General features: G+C 33.5%; 1 protein-coding gene across 1 annotated transcript; it reads left to right on the top strand.

Moving 5' to 3' along the window:
* Positions 1 to 11,797: 11,797 nt before the first annotated feature.
* Positions 11,798 to 15,523, top strand: LOC107815323 (putative F-box/FBD/LRR-repeat protein At4g03220). The gene is made up of 3 exons (XM_016640882.2): positions 11,798 to 12,990; positions 13,649 to 13,834; positions 14,778 to 15,523. Exons 1-3 carry the CDS (start codon positions 11,920 to 11,922, stop codon positions 15,078 to 15,080), a joined length of 1,560 nt encoding a protein of 519 aa, XP_016496368.1. The 5' UTR covers positions 11,798 to 11,919; the 3' UTR covers positions 15,081 to 15,523.
* Positions 15,524 to 16,544: the final 1,021 nt, after the last annotated feature.

Below are 16,544 nucleotides of genomic sequence, written 5' to 3' on the forward strand. Positions count from 1 at the left end.
AATCGCCCTTGATATCTGAGGACTCTATCTTTTGTGATTTCAAACGGTGTCTTCTCCTTCTGAAGGGTGGTATCCCTATAATGAACTAACACAAGATCCTCGTACTGGCGTTCCTTTACTTCAGTTACTAAAGAGGATATTGTCGTATCCTGAAGAGTAATTCTAACATCACCTGAGTCCAGTACCCGAACTCCAAGACTAGCTAGCTGATGAACCTCATGAGTTATTCCCCTCTTTTTTGGATACAAGTACAATAGGCTACCTATAGATCTATGGCTGAGAGCATCGACAACTACGTTCGCCTTCCCCGGATGGTGTAAAATATCAACGTCATAGTCTTTAAGTAGCTCCAACCATCTCCTTTGAGAAAGATTCAATTCCTTTTGCTTGAAGATGTACTGGAGGCTCTTATGATCCGTATAGATATCAACATGAATATCCTACACGTAGTGCCTCTACATCTTTAGTGCATGAATCACTGTGGATAACTCTAGATCGTGGGTCGGGTAATTCTTCTCATGCTTTCTTAGTTGTCTATAAGCTACAACCTTACCATGCTGCATCAATACACAACCCAATCCAATGCCTGAAGTGTCACAGTAGATAACTTAACCATTGGTCCCTTCTGGGAGTCCTAGAAATAGTGCTGAAGTTAATCCGTCCTTCAATGCCTGGAAACTCTGTTTGCAAGCATCGGTCCATTGAAACTTAGCTCCCTTCTGAGTTAACTTATATGGGTATTATAATCTTTTACAATCCGTGAACTTCCCCTTTTCGAGGCCCAAACTTCATCCTCTATTTATCACAATTACGCCATTATTCCGCTACCAGGGCAACATTTTATTTATTCCAAATGTTACTAGTCTTAGGCTCCTTTTGAGTTCATTCAGGCTATACTAAGCCTTTTATAACTTAGAGAAGCCATCAGCTCTCTTATGAGCTTAACCCCAAGGACTTATCCATTCTCATCACCTTTTCACTTATCCTTTCTTATTCTTCCTCGTGCCTTTCTAAAACCTTGTCGCTCTACCATACTTTAGCTTGCGACCTACATATATCTATTTATACTTATTCATAATCTTTCTTCAACTTACTTGCATCATAGATTTCCTTATGTTATTCCAGAACATTAAGCGAGACAATTACAAGTTTCCTGTAATAACCTGCTAAACGGAGAAGCTAAGAACCCCCGTCAATGTTGTGGGTCTAGGATAAGTCTTTAATGCCTCACCTTTTTGTGTATCCACCCATATGCCTTCACCCGAAATGATATGCCCATGGAAAGTTACAGAGTTCAACCAGAATTCATATTTAGAAAATTTTGCATACAACTTCCCTTATTGTAGAACTCTGAGCACAATACGCAGATGATCAGTATGCTCATCCTCTAAACAAGAACACACCAATATATCGTCGATAAATACAATTACGAATAAATCTAAGAAAGTCCTGAACACACGGTTCATCAAATACATGAATACTGCTGGGGCATTGGTCAGACCGAACAACATAACCCGAAACTCAAAGTGCCCATATCTAGTCCTGAATGTTGTCTTCGGAATATTTTCATCCTTAACCCTTACCTGATGGTATCCGAACCTCAAGTTTATCTTTGAGAAATACGTGGCACCTTGCAACTGATCAAATAAATCATTAATTCTTAGGAGCAGGTACTTATCCTAGATCGTCACCTTATTCAACTACATATAATCAATACATATTCATAAAGAACCATCTTTCTTTCTTACAAACAAAACAGGTGTTCCCCACGGTGACGTACTAGGTCTGATAAAACCTTTTTCAGGCAAGTCCCTTAGTTGTTCCTTTAATTCTTACAGCTCTTTTGGGGGGGCATTCTATGGGGGAAGGATAGATATTGGATGAGTATCTAGTAGTAGGTCGATGGAAAACTTAATTTCTTACTCTGGCAGAAGACCCGGAAGCTCATCAGGAAAAATATCGGAAAACTCATTCACCACAGGGATGGACTGAATGGTTGGTAACTCCACTTCCATATCCCAAACCGAACTTAGTGATAAATATAGTCCTTTCTGATTATCTTTCTTGCCTTGAGATAGGAGATAAATTTACCTCTTGGTGATGCCGTATTACCTTCCCATTCTAAAACAGGATCTCCTGGGGACTGAAATTAAACTATCCTTGACCTACACTTGATGTTAACATAACAAAAGGCCAACCAATCCATACCCATTATAATATCGAGTCCTACCCAACCGAACACCACGTACCTTATCCTTGTTTATTATCAAGTCTATCACGGGCCATTATGGCGACATCCATATATATAAGTAACAATATTAAGACTTAACTCGCATAACCAATTTAGAGAAAGGTTTATATACATAGGGGTCGACTAAGCCGTAAGCATATCACACCCAAAACTATATACAAGATACTATCTGCAAAACCTCTAAGTAAGCATAACCATAATATATACAAGTCAGGACATGGCTCCCTACATCCTCATAAAACAACCAAACACATTTAAAACCCTGACTTGGTAATATTCCAAGAAGAGGTGGAACTCACCAACCAAAAACTGACACTTGGAGGAAGTCTATAGTAGAGGGTCCTTGCCTCGTCCTAATATAATAACCTCGATCGGACACACTTCGAAGCGCAATCTTCATGTCCCTATCAGTTACCTTCCTCCTCTTGGACCGACTACTATCGTCTTCCTTTGCGTATCCCATAACATATACCGACGAACCTTGATTGACGAACTCCCAAGACTATGGACTATCCGGAACCTCAGAAGAGCTGGTGTCCATAAATATCTTGACATAGTTTTGGGCTTGAGGGAATCTCGGTTGTGCCAATCCATGCACCACTCCCCTCATACCCTAATCAATGGGCCGTGAAACTAAGGGCCTTGGTGAGGTCGGAACTTCTCTCACCCCATCTACTGTCGGAGTGGTCAAAACAACTCGAACGGAGGACTCATGTGGATCCTCGGATGGATCCTCCTCGATAGAACCCATGATCCCTGATGGGTCTGAATCCTTAGTATAACTTATCTCTCTTTCTAACACCTTCATAGCCTTCTCACCCATGCTAGTGATTGTAGTCTTCGGAGGCATCGCTAAAAATGTAACACATCATTAGGAACACGAATGCTTATATTGCACGATCTAAGATAAGAAGAGAGGATAACATCCTATATGTCTTGTAGCCCCATGTCTATAAGTGTGGTGCACAACACACCCATAAACAAGACTCTAATAGACATGGTCTGTAGACAGCCCTAGGACAGAACTGCTTTGATGCCACTTTTGTCACGACCCAAACCGATAGGCCATGACGGGTGCCTGAGTCCTACCTGTCAAACACCCCTAAGCATGCATCTAAGATATGAACCTGAATAACATCTGTTGCATTACGAAAATAACATACGTGAAAGAAACCTGCTATCAAGGCATATGTACGTATACAGGCAGAATACAGTGGGCGAGCCGGCAAGGCTGCTATAGACAACTATACATCCAAAACTGAAAGCCGTCAAGGCTACATAAAACCCAATTAGACATACTGTCTACAGACCCGCATGCGCACAATAATATTCCCACCTTGTCTCGCCACATGCGCAAACCCATATATATATATATATATATATATATATATATATATATATATATATATATATATATATATATATATATATATATACATACATACATACATATCGTACCAAGATCAAAAGCAGCTCCAGATCAAATGGAGCACGGCAACTCTCGCTGATCAGGGATCCTAAAAAGGGGGACCTTCATCTCACCTACCTGCACCAACGGGCATGAAACGCAGGCCCCCTGAAATAGGGCGTCAGTACGAAAAATGTACTGAGTACGTAAGGAATGAAAATAAGTACGTAAAAGACATAGATGAAACATGTAATACAGAAAGACCTTTAAATCTAAATAACTCTGTAAATTCTGAAATGTTTATTATATCATGCACATGCGTATAAATGTCGCGCCATGCATAGGTATGGGTGTACATAATATTACCAAGCCACTAAGGGCATCTCATCATATCGTCTCAGCCACTGTGGTCAACATCATCAACATATACCAGCTGATCAGGTGGTGGTGCGTATATAACGCCATAACCTTTCTCATATCCCGTATACCAGTATACATACATATATACGCATATATAACGCCGTTTGAATCATATTTCAACCACTGTGGGCAACATCATCATCATATACCAGCTGATCAGGTGGTGATGTGTATATAACGTCATAACATTTTCCCATATCCCATATACATATATTTACATATATACGCATATATAACGTCATCTGGTCATCAGTCAATGCACATGTATAAATGAGTGAAATGCATGAAAATACATAATAATCTCGATATTCCTTCCGGAAAAACTTTTCCAACTGCGTATTATTCTGAGACCTATGAACAGAAGATAATAATAATTCTCATGGGGAATCAAGAATATAGACACCCATACTATTTCTATGAATAGAGTAATTTATAGAAAACTGTGTATTTGCTCATTTCTTCAGTATAATTTGGACCATGCCAAAAGAAAGAAGGGAGGGCATTAACACACCTGTTCCCGGAATTATTTGAACGGAATGAATCTTCTACTTCCGTGAAATATGTTGAACGAAATTTGTGGTGGCTTCTTTTGAAATTTCAGTCGAAATTCTTGAATTGGCTAAGTAATTGAATTGTTTGGACGAAATATTTGTTGTTTTCCAAGTTTTTGATTTCAAGCCAAGCTAATTTTGGCAAGAATGGTCGAAACGTTCTATGTTTCTACGTTCTTTGTTTCAAACTGAAAGCAGATTATTGCTTTAGGCTCTTTTACCAAGAAATGACATCAAGCCTTCATGGATAATGGTTAAGGCTTACAAGATTCAAGTCTTATTTAAGACTTTAAGTTTTGGACTCTTTAAACTTAAGACACATATACATATATTGAGTCATTCTTTCCAATTAGTGGCCTTGTGCCACGTTTTTCTTTTGTAATTGATTAAATTTTATCTGCTTATTAGTTAACTGGGTAATGTTCTGTTACCCGGTAATTAATTAATTATCCGCATAATTTAAAAATTATCACAAATTACTTAAAATTTTATTTATTTTTAAAATACTTCATATATACTTTATATATTATAGTACCATGGTCATATGGTACCTTGCATGGTACTAGTTCTTAATTATCGGGTATTATCGCCTGACCCATATTTTATTTCAAATTGACTGCTTTCAATGAAACTCGTTTTCTTTAATCTGTGTATCACTTTATCCTTCATAACACTTATTTATCGCTTGTTATAAATAGCGTAAGTAGGTTAACGTCAAGATGATTTCATCCCCGAGTCTACGTCGGTTAACCAAAAACGAAATTTTAACGTACGAAAACGCGAGATGTAACAGACTGTATTCACGGCGTGAAACAGGGGATTACACTATTTTTAAACGGAAAGTGAATCAATTAACATAATAGACTCCTAATATAACTCAACAAACTCAATTATAACACACAAATTTTGTATTCCCTGTTATAAAAAAGTTTCTCAACCGAAAATATCCCAAAAACATAGCAATTTTCAGAATCATAGATATTATACTAAAAGTGGGAAGCTCCTTCCTGCAAAGTTAGAATACTATTTTGCCCCTATTGTAAATTATTTTTATGTAAAATGTAATAAAATATTAAATATTTAATACAATAAATATGAAATAGTAATATTATAATTAAATGACCATTAAATTACATGACCTTATTAATAAGGATGAAAAATGTATCAATGGAAGGATAGCATAAAAGTCCGTAGAAGAGAGGTTGGGTAATGTACCCATTTAAGATATATTTTGTCAATTAATTAATTAGTGAAAGAAGGAAGCAGCAAAAATAGTATAAAGGAATATGTATCTTCAAATATGTGTGTGCATTTTTTTTTCCAGAAACGGTTACGGTCGACAAAAAAGGTGTAATTAACCAATTTAAGAGACTACTTTTGAATTTCTGTAGCAAAGCAGAAATGAAAAATAGAAAGAAAAGAAAATCTATACTATATTAAAAGCACGACGGCCCTTAACGAAATGTCGTTCGTCTTTTTTACCCTTTTAAAATATAGTTCACATTGGACAAAATAGTCATTAGATCATTCTCCTAATATTTAGAAATAATTATTTAATTATTTTTCTAATATATAGGAGCATTTACTTAATTAGGAGTATTCATTTAATTATTTTCCTTATATTTAGAATTTACTTTTTTTAATTCTAGAATTCCTGTACTTTTCGATCCAAACTAGGAAAGTTTCATCCACTTTGTAAGGTTTTGTTTTATTAATAAAGTTTTTAAAATTTCAACTCCACTCAGATTAGGAGTACTATATTAAAGAGAAAAAAATATTTTAAAAAAAGGATTGAAAGGAAACAGGTGAAAGATCTCATGCATGTCAACAACGATGGGATTTTGTTCTTATTTCCGGCTTTTGTTTCATTCACTTAATTATTATAGTGTTTGTACAATTCGTATAGCTTAATTATTGTAGTGTCTGTACAATTCGTATAGCATTAGAAAACATCCAATTAAGAATTTAAATAATATTTTAATTTATTGACTTCAAAATATTAGACATCAATAATAATAAAACAAGGATTGAAATAACTCTTAAAATAGTATTTGTATATATGACACAAGAATAAATGTTATTTTTACTAAAAGTAATAATAGTAATAATGTATTACTAAATACATATAGAATATATAAATAATGTATTTGGTATTCTGTATTATTTTTAGAATGTATAATGTATAATTAGGTAAATGACGGATAAAACAAATGAATTGCAAATATTATAATTCTGTGATTCCACAAAGGTGTTTGTTGAACAAGTTTTATTCCAAAAACATCTAATATTAAAATAATTATTTAATTTTTAATATTTAAAACTTTAAAATTATCTAAAATTTTATTAAAATTTTCTATTTGAATTAAGTAGGACTCCTAATATTAGAAATTTAAAATTAAATAAGATTTTGTTTGCGTTGTAATATCTATCTATTTATCTATACTATATTAAAACATAAAGGCTTTTATTTAATTTTATTTTATAATTCAAGGCAGATAAATTTAATATTTATATAATTTTTAAGAATTTTATGTTCATTGATATGGATACACGCGCAACGCGCGTACCCTATGACTAGTTAACTAAAATGAGAATGAAGGGAAATAACTCCGTTGATTCTATAGCAGTGGAAAGAACGAATAGCTTCTCTGCAAATTTTGAATTAAAGCAAACTAAAATAATTGTATATACGGAAGGTTAAACCGTTAAATGGAGGTAACAAATGCAATCGTACATGAACTTCTATCAAATTGGAAAGGTGTAATACGTAAAGATAGGAAAAGTTTCAACTTTATGCTTTTTGTTATAAATAAATAATAAAGTAATTGAATAAATGAAATAGCATAGTTTTGGGAGATAATAAATGGCCTTTCTCCTTCAGTTACTCCCATCAATGAGCTCCTTCAGTTTCTCCTAAGACATTGATGGCTGCTTCTTTCACTTTCTTTTCCTAATAAAGTGAGTAAATTCATTATTAAATTAATGTTCTGGTTTTTTACCCCATTTTCTCCTTTAAGAACACTCTAAATTGGGGTTTTGGTTTTTTCCCAGACATTGATAGCTGATTTCTTCCGTTTCTTTTCCCAAAGTCACTCAAATTATTACTTTACTTATTATTTGCAGTAATTTCACTAGTTATATTTTGTTTTTCCATCTTCCATGATAACTCCTTCTAAATGTCTTTCCAGATTCTTCCCAGCACTCTTTATAAATGTACAATAAGGTGTATTTATCTCATTATCCTTGTATTCTTTCTTGTACAGTTTTATTTACAGGTTTTTTGGTGGCCGCATCACAAAATTGATAATAATTCTACACTCTTGTCATTACCTTTAAACTTTAAAAATTACTCTTGTTATACTTAAAGTAGGAAGCTCCTGCCTACAAAGTTGAATTACGATAATAGCCTTTAAAATTTACTCCAAGCGTTTTCTATTTCATATTTGTTTCTTTTTCCACGGTAGTTACAATTTTACAGAGTCTATTTGCATTCTTTGCTCTATAAAAGTGATAACACACTGTCTGATCACTAAGGCACAATATTCTATTTCTCTTGCTATATCAAAAATTTCTTTTTCACCTTGGCAAATGTGCCCTTCACGTTTCCACTTTCCAGAAGCAAGGCTTTTGCTAAATTATTAGCCTTGATGGCATGTACATTTGAAGATTAGAAGAATGATGTATTAGCTAATTAACGTTTTCACTTCCTTTTATTTCTTTCATTTTTAAAATGACTTCTCTTTGTTTTAGCTCCTTTTTCAGTTGCATGTTTCACTTGAAAGTTTAGAAACATTATTTTTCTTGTCTTTTTCCTTTTCAAGAATCCATGGACAAAATAGTTAATGATTTGTATGGATTAGTTACTTAGTTATCCCATTTAAAAAGTGTAATATGCCACTTATTATTTGGTCAATTTTAACCTATTTTATGTTATTATGCGATTTTAATAGATAAACTGAAAGTTCAAATTTCTTGAATAGCCTACACGATGCATAATGGATGTTAGATTTGACACATGGTTATTGTGTTATGCTTATACACTAATATACTTTACACAATTCAACTAATGTTCTTTTGTCAAATTTACAGATGAAAGAAGTTATAATCTTCTATCAGACAAAGGGTCCTTGTACGTACAACAATGATATCAATAAAACTTTTTGATGTCAATAACTATTAAATATTTTTATCACAAATAACTACTTTCTTTTTTGCAGCTTTACAACATGAATTTGATTACGATATACTAGTCACTCTAAAGAAGACCTATGTTGATCGAATTTCTTTACAACTTATACAAGTTACTACTTTCATTCGACAACAACTTCTTGATATTTATGTATCTATAAAGTAAGAAGGCTACAATTTCTTAAAAATAAGGGAAAAACTTCTAAACGTGAAATATTTGCAACCATAGCCGATGTTGCTCATATTCAAATGTAATCTACATATTGTTGAAATGTAGAAAAATAAGAAATCTGTCACGTTGAATATTTGATATGACAATCCTATTTAAGTTGTTCAAATGATATAATCCTCTTACCTTCAGCAATTAAATTGGAGCTTATATTTTCATCCCTTAAATTTTGGTGCAACTCATCTCACATGTATTATAATGTTATTCATACCATTTTAGAAGGTTTATACTATTAGGTGAAAAACAAGTAGGAGGATCTATGTTGGAGTTGTTGCTCCTTTGATAACTTGAATCCACGACCTTAGGATTGTAGGTGAGGGGTGTTGACCATCTGAGCAATCCCCTCTTATCGAGGTACAAAATGTTTTAATATAATTGCAAACAAGCTACACTCAATATGCAAAATACTTTCAAAATAGAATATATATATATATATATATATATATATATATATATATATATATATATATATATAATACACTTGATTTCAGGTGAGATACACTTAATTACATGATTGTCATAAAATTACAACAAGTAATAAAAGTCAAATATATCTAATTAAATTTTTATTGTTCATCTTTGTAGATTCATACGGTGTACAATCGTTTTAACTTCGACAAACAAGTAGCGATCCATATTGATCATTCACATAAACTTATACTTTATTCTTTTGTGAGTAGTTTTTACTCAACTCTTTATTCTAATATTTTTGATATTATTTTACAAAATAGTGTGTTACATTATTTGGCATACACGTGCAGTGCATGTGCCGATGAACTAGTTATATAATACATCTGAATACATAAATTAAATTAATTAAAAAACATATGAATACATTCATGGCATATAGCGAGACAATGAATACAATAAAATACATAGAATACAGCGGGATACATTGAAATACAATAAAAAAGATAGTGAATACAATGAAATACATGGAATACAGCGAGATACATTGAATTACAATGAAGAAAAAGACAGTGAATATAATGAAATACATGAAAAATACAACGTGATATGTTGAAAATATATTAAAATATATTAACAGATAATCAAGTTGCTTAGCCCCAAACTCCGTCGTCTTTGTTCAAGAACAAACCCTAATTTCCGGCGAATCACTGTCGACCAAAAATCCTTAACTCTTTTGCCTTTCTCTCCCTTTCTCTTCACCAAATGTACCTGTAACTCATTAGAACAAATGAAAAGAATGGAAAAACCCTAGGCTTGACCGAGTTGGGTTGAATTGATCTACTAGAACTCGTCTAACACTACTGTTTTTGTATATTTCCTTTTCAACGTAAACACTACTATTGTTGATCTACTAGAACTCGTGTAAACCCTAGGCTTGACCGAGGTGAACGACAGAAGTGGCGGCGGAAGGAGGAGGAAGGCGTGAAGAGGTGGTGCGACCGAGAGAAGTGAATTAGATTGAGCATCGTGTTTTCAGAAAATGGGAAAAGAGAATGACATGTATCAAAGTAGAGAGAGAAAGAAAATAGTGTAACTGAATAGTGTATTTAATGGCTTAGGTGTAAGAGGTAACCAAAATTAGATATTTTGTTATAAACATTAAAAGGTATCTATAGAATATAATTTTTTTAAATGGTATTTATTTAAAATAAATAAGGTGTTACCCTTTGCTATAGGAGGTAAAAATTCCATTTAAGATACTCATTTTCGCTGATGCATTATACAAATGGTATAGAAAGAAAAAGTACATTAATAAGCATCACAAAATATTTAAAATTTGAAAATTTTAATTGAAAAAGATTGTGATACATAACCTTTCCATTTTTTCACGCTGATGATTCAATGGATTAAATTCATCTTTGTCAAGATTCTATTAGATTTATGGGAGCATCATGATACCATACATATTTCACCAGAAGCAGAACGCATGAAACCAACAGAGCAAACAAAACATTAAATAGTGGGAAACTACTATATATCCTTCGCATTTTCTTTTTGTACGAAAAATGACAATCATACCTTAGAAAGCAATACATCTGACTATCGAAACGTTCATCTCCCTTACCCTAATGAATTAGTTGTACAAGTCATAAATTTTGAAATTTTATTTATTGGTTGTAAAAGTTGAGAGATAACGTGCCAAACTCTTAAAAACAGAAGATGAAAATGCAATTGGTTGTAAATGCTCTTTGATCCGAGATCACTGGGAGTTAATTAGATGATCACATCAGTATGTTATACATAGTTACGCTATTTTCTTGGTATTTCATTATCTAAAAGGGGACATATATTCAAATCCAATGTAAATGCAGTGGCTGTCCATTGTAAATGCAGATGAATCTTTTCTTTACTTGTATATTATACTCTTTTTGTTTTAATTAAGATAACACATTTAGCGAGAGTCAATTTGACTAGGTTTGAATTTAAATTGTATTAGTTCAAATCAGTATTTTAAAATTAAAAACTAGATATTTAAAAACTATATGAACAGTACTATAAGTTGTAATTTTCTCATGCCAATATGACAAAAAAATAATTTTAAAATATTGATCAAACTTCACACAATTTGACCCTCAAAAAGGGAAGTTTTTGTTACTTTCTGCCTGAGTTAGTAACAATTTTTTTTTATATAGAAGTACACCCAAAATTTTAACTCCTGGTTAAAATAGAAGACGATAAGGATAAATCGAAGTGTTTTGAATTGAAACAAACTCGAGCGTTCTTATCGCACGAAGTCTAGAGTAGTATTTTCACTCTTTTGAAAGCTATTTTCTTTTTCCTTTTTTTGCTTTTGAAAGTTTCAAACCCTAAACTTAACTACCCCTAATGACACTCTTTCATCCAAATTACAAAAAAAAGATGAATCAATGAAATATCAGATGAAGAAGCCACAACCATTTTAATGGAAACAAGATCTTCTAAGAAAATAAGGCTTATCAATGAAATCTACGAAAGCTTTTCATCATGTGGTGAAGATAGGATTAGTGATCTCCCAGATGCAGTTCTTCATCATATTCTGTTTTCTCTTCCAATTAAATCCATTGCTAAAACTAGTGTCCTTTCTAAACGCTGGAGACATATATGGTACACATTCCCAGATCTTGATTTCACCACTATCAACGTCCCATCATGTATTAACTCAACTCCAAAAGTCAGCCCAAATAGTCGTAAAAAATTACACACTACTTGGAGTAATATCTCAGGAGGAGCTGATTTCATTGATCAAGTGTTGTCCCTTCGCGAAAAAAATTCAGGGATTAGATTTCTCCGTTTTCGTGCAAATTTGAGTTTCTCTCGATTGAATAGCCTGATTCGTGGCGCTGTTAAACACAATGTTCAAGAACTAGATGTTGAGGTTGCAACCAATGATTATTTTAATTTCCCTCGAAGTGCAATTAGTAGTAATTCTTTAAGGGTTTTTAAATTAAAGTCTAAGTATCCAGGGTTCAGGTTACCTCCTTCTTCAATTATGAAGAATGGTTTCAGAAATTTGTTCTCACTTTCACTTTCGTGCATTATTATGTACGAGCAACCTTCACTTCATGATTTGTTTACAGATTCATCTTTTCCATTGCTAAAAAAGTTAAATCTTGAAAATTGTAGTGGACTAATATATCTACATGTAAGTTGTCGTGTACTTGAAGAATTAACCCTAGAGAGTTGCTATCAATTGGAGAATTTGGACATTACGGGTCCAAAGTTGGAGAGTTTGAATGTCAAGAGTTGTTTTGATTCGTACAGTAGTGATACTGAGGTCAAGATTAATGGTCCGAGACTTAAAAGGATAATATGGTCGAGTAATACTATTACGGACCAAAGTTGTTTGGAGAATTTGAGTTCTTTGATTGAGGCATTGGTTGGTTTTTTTGTTCTTCTTGAGGACCTTAGTGAAATGAAGCTTCGGAGTGTGAATGATTTCTTGTCGGGGCTCTCTCATTCCCATTCTTTAGTTCTTGAAAACCAAAGCGTTGAGGTATTTGCTTTTATGATTCGGTTTTACTACTATCTTGATGTGTTACTGCTTCTCTTCTATATGATTTCTTAACATCTCTGCCTGCACATGGTATGAGGTAAGGCACCATATTCACTACCCTCCCAAACCACTTGTAGGAGTACACTTGGTATGTTGTTGTTGTTGTACACAATCAATGGAAAGATTTTTTGCGTTGCTAGTGTAATTTAACTTTTTATAGCTGATTATCTCCCTTATTTGTCTGTCTACTAGTTTCACTTATTATAGACATTTCCAGTGGTTAACGATTTGACTTTACTTATGGATCCATAATTTTGGTTATAGCATTACAATAATTTCTATTATACACTGGTTTGAAGGAGTTGCCCAAATAAAAAAGAGGCAATTCAGTACACAAGGCATTCCGTGTTCACTCAGGGTATGGGGAAAGACCGCACCCTAAGGAATATTAAGTGGACATTCTACCCTAATACAAACATTAGTTACCGCTCATGCAATGGATCGGATATACATATTTGCTAGCTAATCTGCTGTGATTTATGCACATATATACATGTTATTAGCTGATTGACTAAGATGTACTAGTAAACTTGTCTTTCAATTAAGACAAGGAAATCTGACTCAATCGTTTGTTTAATGCTCTCCAATATTCCTGCAGATTCTGTCGAAAAATAATCACTTGGCAGGAATTTCACTGCGTCCTTTTACAAAACTGAGATGCTTAGAGTTGCACACAGGATTCCGCAAACATAACATTCCAGGATTAGCAAATCTATTTAGGAGTTCTCCAGCTACTAACACACTCATTCTCAACATTACCAATGACCACAACATCGAAAGAAGGGTAAGTGTTTCTCATTTTTATTTTAGCTTACATTCAAACAAATTTGCGTTTAATTACTTACAACTTCTAACCAAGCAACAGTATAAGTTTATTAGAAGTGTGTATGGTTAAGAACATAAAAAACATTAAAAGAAAAAGGCACTAGAAAAAACAAAAGCGCAAATTTTCTTAATAAGGAAACCCAATAATAGCAAACTTATAAAAAAGGAGAGCTATTCATCATCTCAGGTATATAAGGAAACCCAATAATCACTCATTACTGTCCCTTTAAATGGCATCTGAATAATGCTCACAAATTGCACTTTTTATATAGTCAAATCTTTCTATAACAGTTTTATTTGTTAAAATATTTTTTGGCTGTTATAGTAAAGTATTGTTATAGAGGACTTATATTATAAGATAATACAAAATTTAGTTCCGAGAAAAATTTGACTTTTATAGTGGATGGTTATTCTATAGGGATGCTGTTATAGAGAGGTCTGATTATTGTCTTTATTGCTACGAGCTAACAACCTTGCGGAAAAATATAACAGGCTAGAAATATTCTCTTTCATCTAATCAATAAATATGTCAATAATTTTTCTTATACTTTTTCCAGATTTTAGATGACAACCAGAACTATGCACTCACTGTTTCATGTTCTTTTTAACTCGTCAATTTTTAAATCGGTATACTAAAAATTAAGTATTAGTATATCTTAAAATTAAATGATGAAGCCACGTTAGTTTATTGTGTTATATAATTCAATGATGATGTTGTGGTGTCTCAGCATTAGTCAACAAACAACCGATAGAAACAATTATAAAAAAGATTGAAATCGAAAAATGTAATCAAAGCTCACTACTCTTATGAGAACTGAGACATGAATACGTACAAATTTGAGCCAATAAGGTACAAGTTACACATTACATTGACGTCATTTTATTCTTTGTCCAAATTTCAGAAATGGAACAGGGACCTATGGCAATTGTCCAACTCTGGTGAAGAAAGATTTTGGGAGTCACAAAGTCATGCCATAAATTCCTTCCTTCAACATCTTAAAGTAGTAAAGATTTATGGATTCTCAGAGTGTGAAAGTGATGTTAGTTTAGTCAAGTTTTTGCTGAAGCATGGCAAAGTGTTGCAAGAAATGTTCTTGGGTGCCGAGCTTTCCAAATCAAGAGACTCTCTACATAGAGAAAAAATCAAGTCACAAATAATGGGGTTTTCCAAGGCATCTTGTAACGCTAAGATTGTTTTCAAGTGAACTTGTTAACTGGGCACCCGTAAACCCAACTCCTATATAATAGCCCTCAAATCAACAAATTATACAGGAAGATAAATCACACTAGGCAAGCTTCGTGCGACAAGCTCGACCGAAGAGGTATGCAAGTGGATTCCTCTACTCAACCAACTCCCGAAAGGGTATTTGTTTTCAAGTGAACTTGATATATTTGACTTCAAGATTAAAACAAAGGCTAATCGTCCTTTTCTAATAGATTTCCAAATTTATGGTAGATCTGTCTCAAAAAGCAGTTTTGGACTCTATGAGATAGTGTAACCTGATTTTGGCCCGTATTGTTCTTTTCACAGTACTTTTAACTTTTAGCCCGTATTGTTCTTATCCTAGTACTTTTAACTTTTAGCCCGTATTATTCTTATCATAGTACTTCAACTTTTAGCCCGGATTGTTCTTATCACAGTACTTTTAAGTTTTAGCCCGTCTTGTTATTAAAGTTAGCATTCTAAATTGGATTTGACTACTCTATATTTCTCATTCTCTCTGTTTTCTCAAGTTTTTACTTGGTGATATGTGCTCATTCCATGTATTCTATTCTAATATCATCGATCTAGATTTACTAAAGCAAGATCTTAAATAGGCATCACATGCTTAAAATTAAATGATGGACATTTTCTTATACAGTTCTCTCAACTTCGGCATTTTTTCACAGCTTCGGCGTCCAATAATCTTTCCTCCCGAAATTTTGACAGCAATATTTGATGATATGGTCATCAATTTATTTTTCACTAATAACAAAACGTCAGCATTTCTAAAAGAAGTTTAGGCCTGTATTTAATACTCTATAACATTGACGGAGAGGTCATATGGTCGTAAGGTACCAACGGGATTTGCTTTGTAAAAACAATGTAATTATCCACTGATACAACTGTCACTTAGTCAATGGATTAGGAAAAATGAAACTCATCCGATTAGCTACTCATACTATAGGGGTAAAGATGCATCCGTGTGACATATTGGTAAAGTGTTCGAGCCGTGAAATTAGTCACTAATGCTTGTATTAGGGTAGATTGTCTACACCACACCCCTTTAGGGTGCGGCCCTTTCTCGGATCATGCGTGAACGTGGAATACTTCGTGCAACGAGCTGCATGCCCTTTATTATATTGAAACTAAGATGAGACAAAAATCATCATTTAAACAAAAACATCTGGTTACAGCTGTTACAACAAATCCACACGAGGACTACAACATATTGACAAGACAGGAATGGTTCACGAGTGAATTCACTTGTCATTTAGCCAAGACATTTCAGAAGAAACTAAGGAAATTGTCTGATCTCTAAGTCTAAGGGGGTCGACATTGCATGCATGAAAACAGTAGTACATCTTTGGCTTGACGCATTTATGGATAAGGGCTTCTGGCTATTTAATGAAATGCTGCAAAGCGTGCAACAAGTCATAGCTAGACAGAAAATTACAAAAAGTCAATC

The sequence above is a fragment of the Nicotiana tabacum genome, chromosome 10 (assembly GCF_000715075.1).
Source record: "Nicotiana tabacum cultivar K326 chromosome 10, ASM71507v2, whole genome shotgun sequence".
Taxonomy (NCBI): domain Eukaryota; kingdom Viridiplantae; phylum Streptophyta; class Magnoliopsida; order Solanales; family Solanaceae; genus Nicotiana; species Nicotiana tabacum.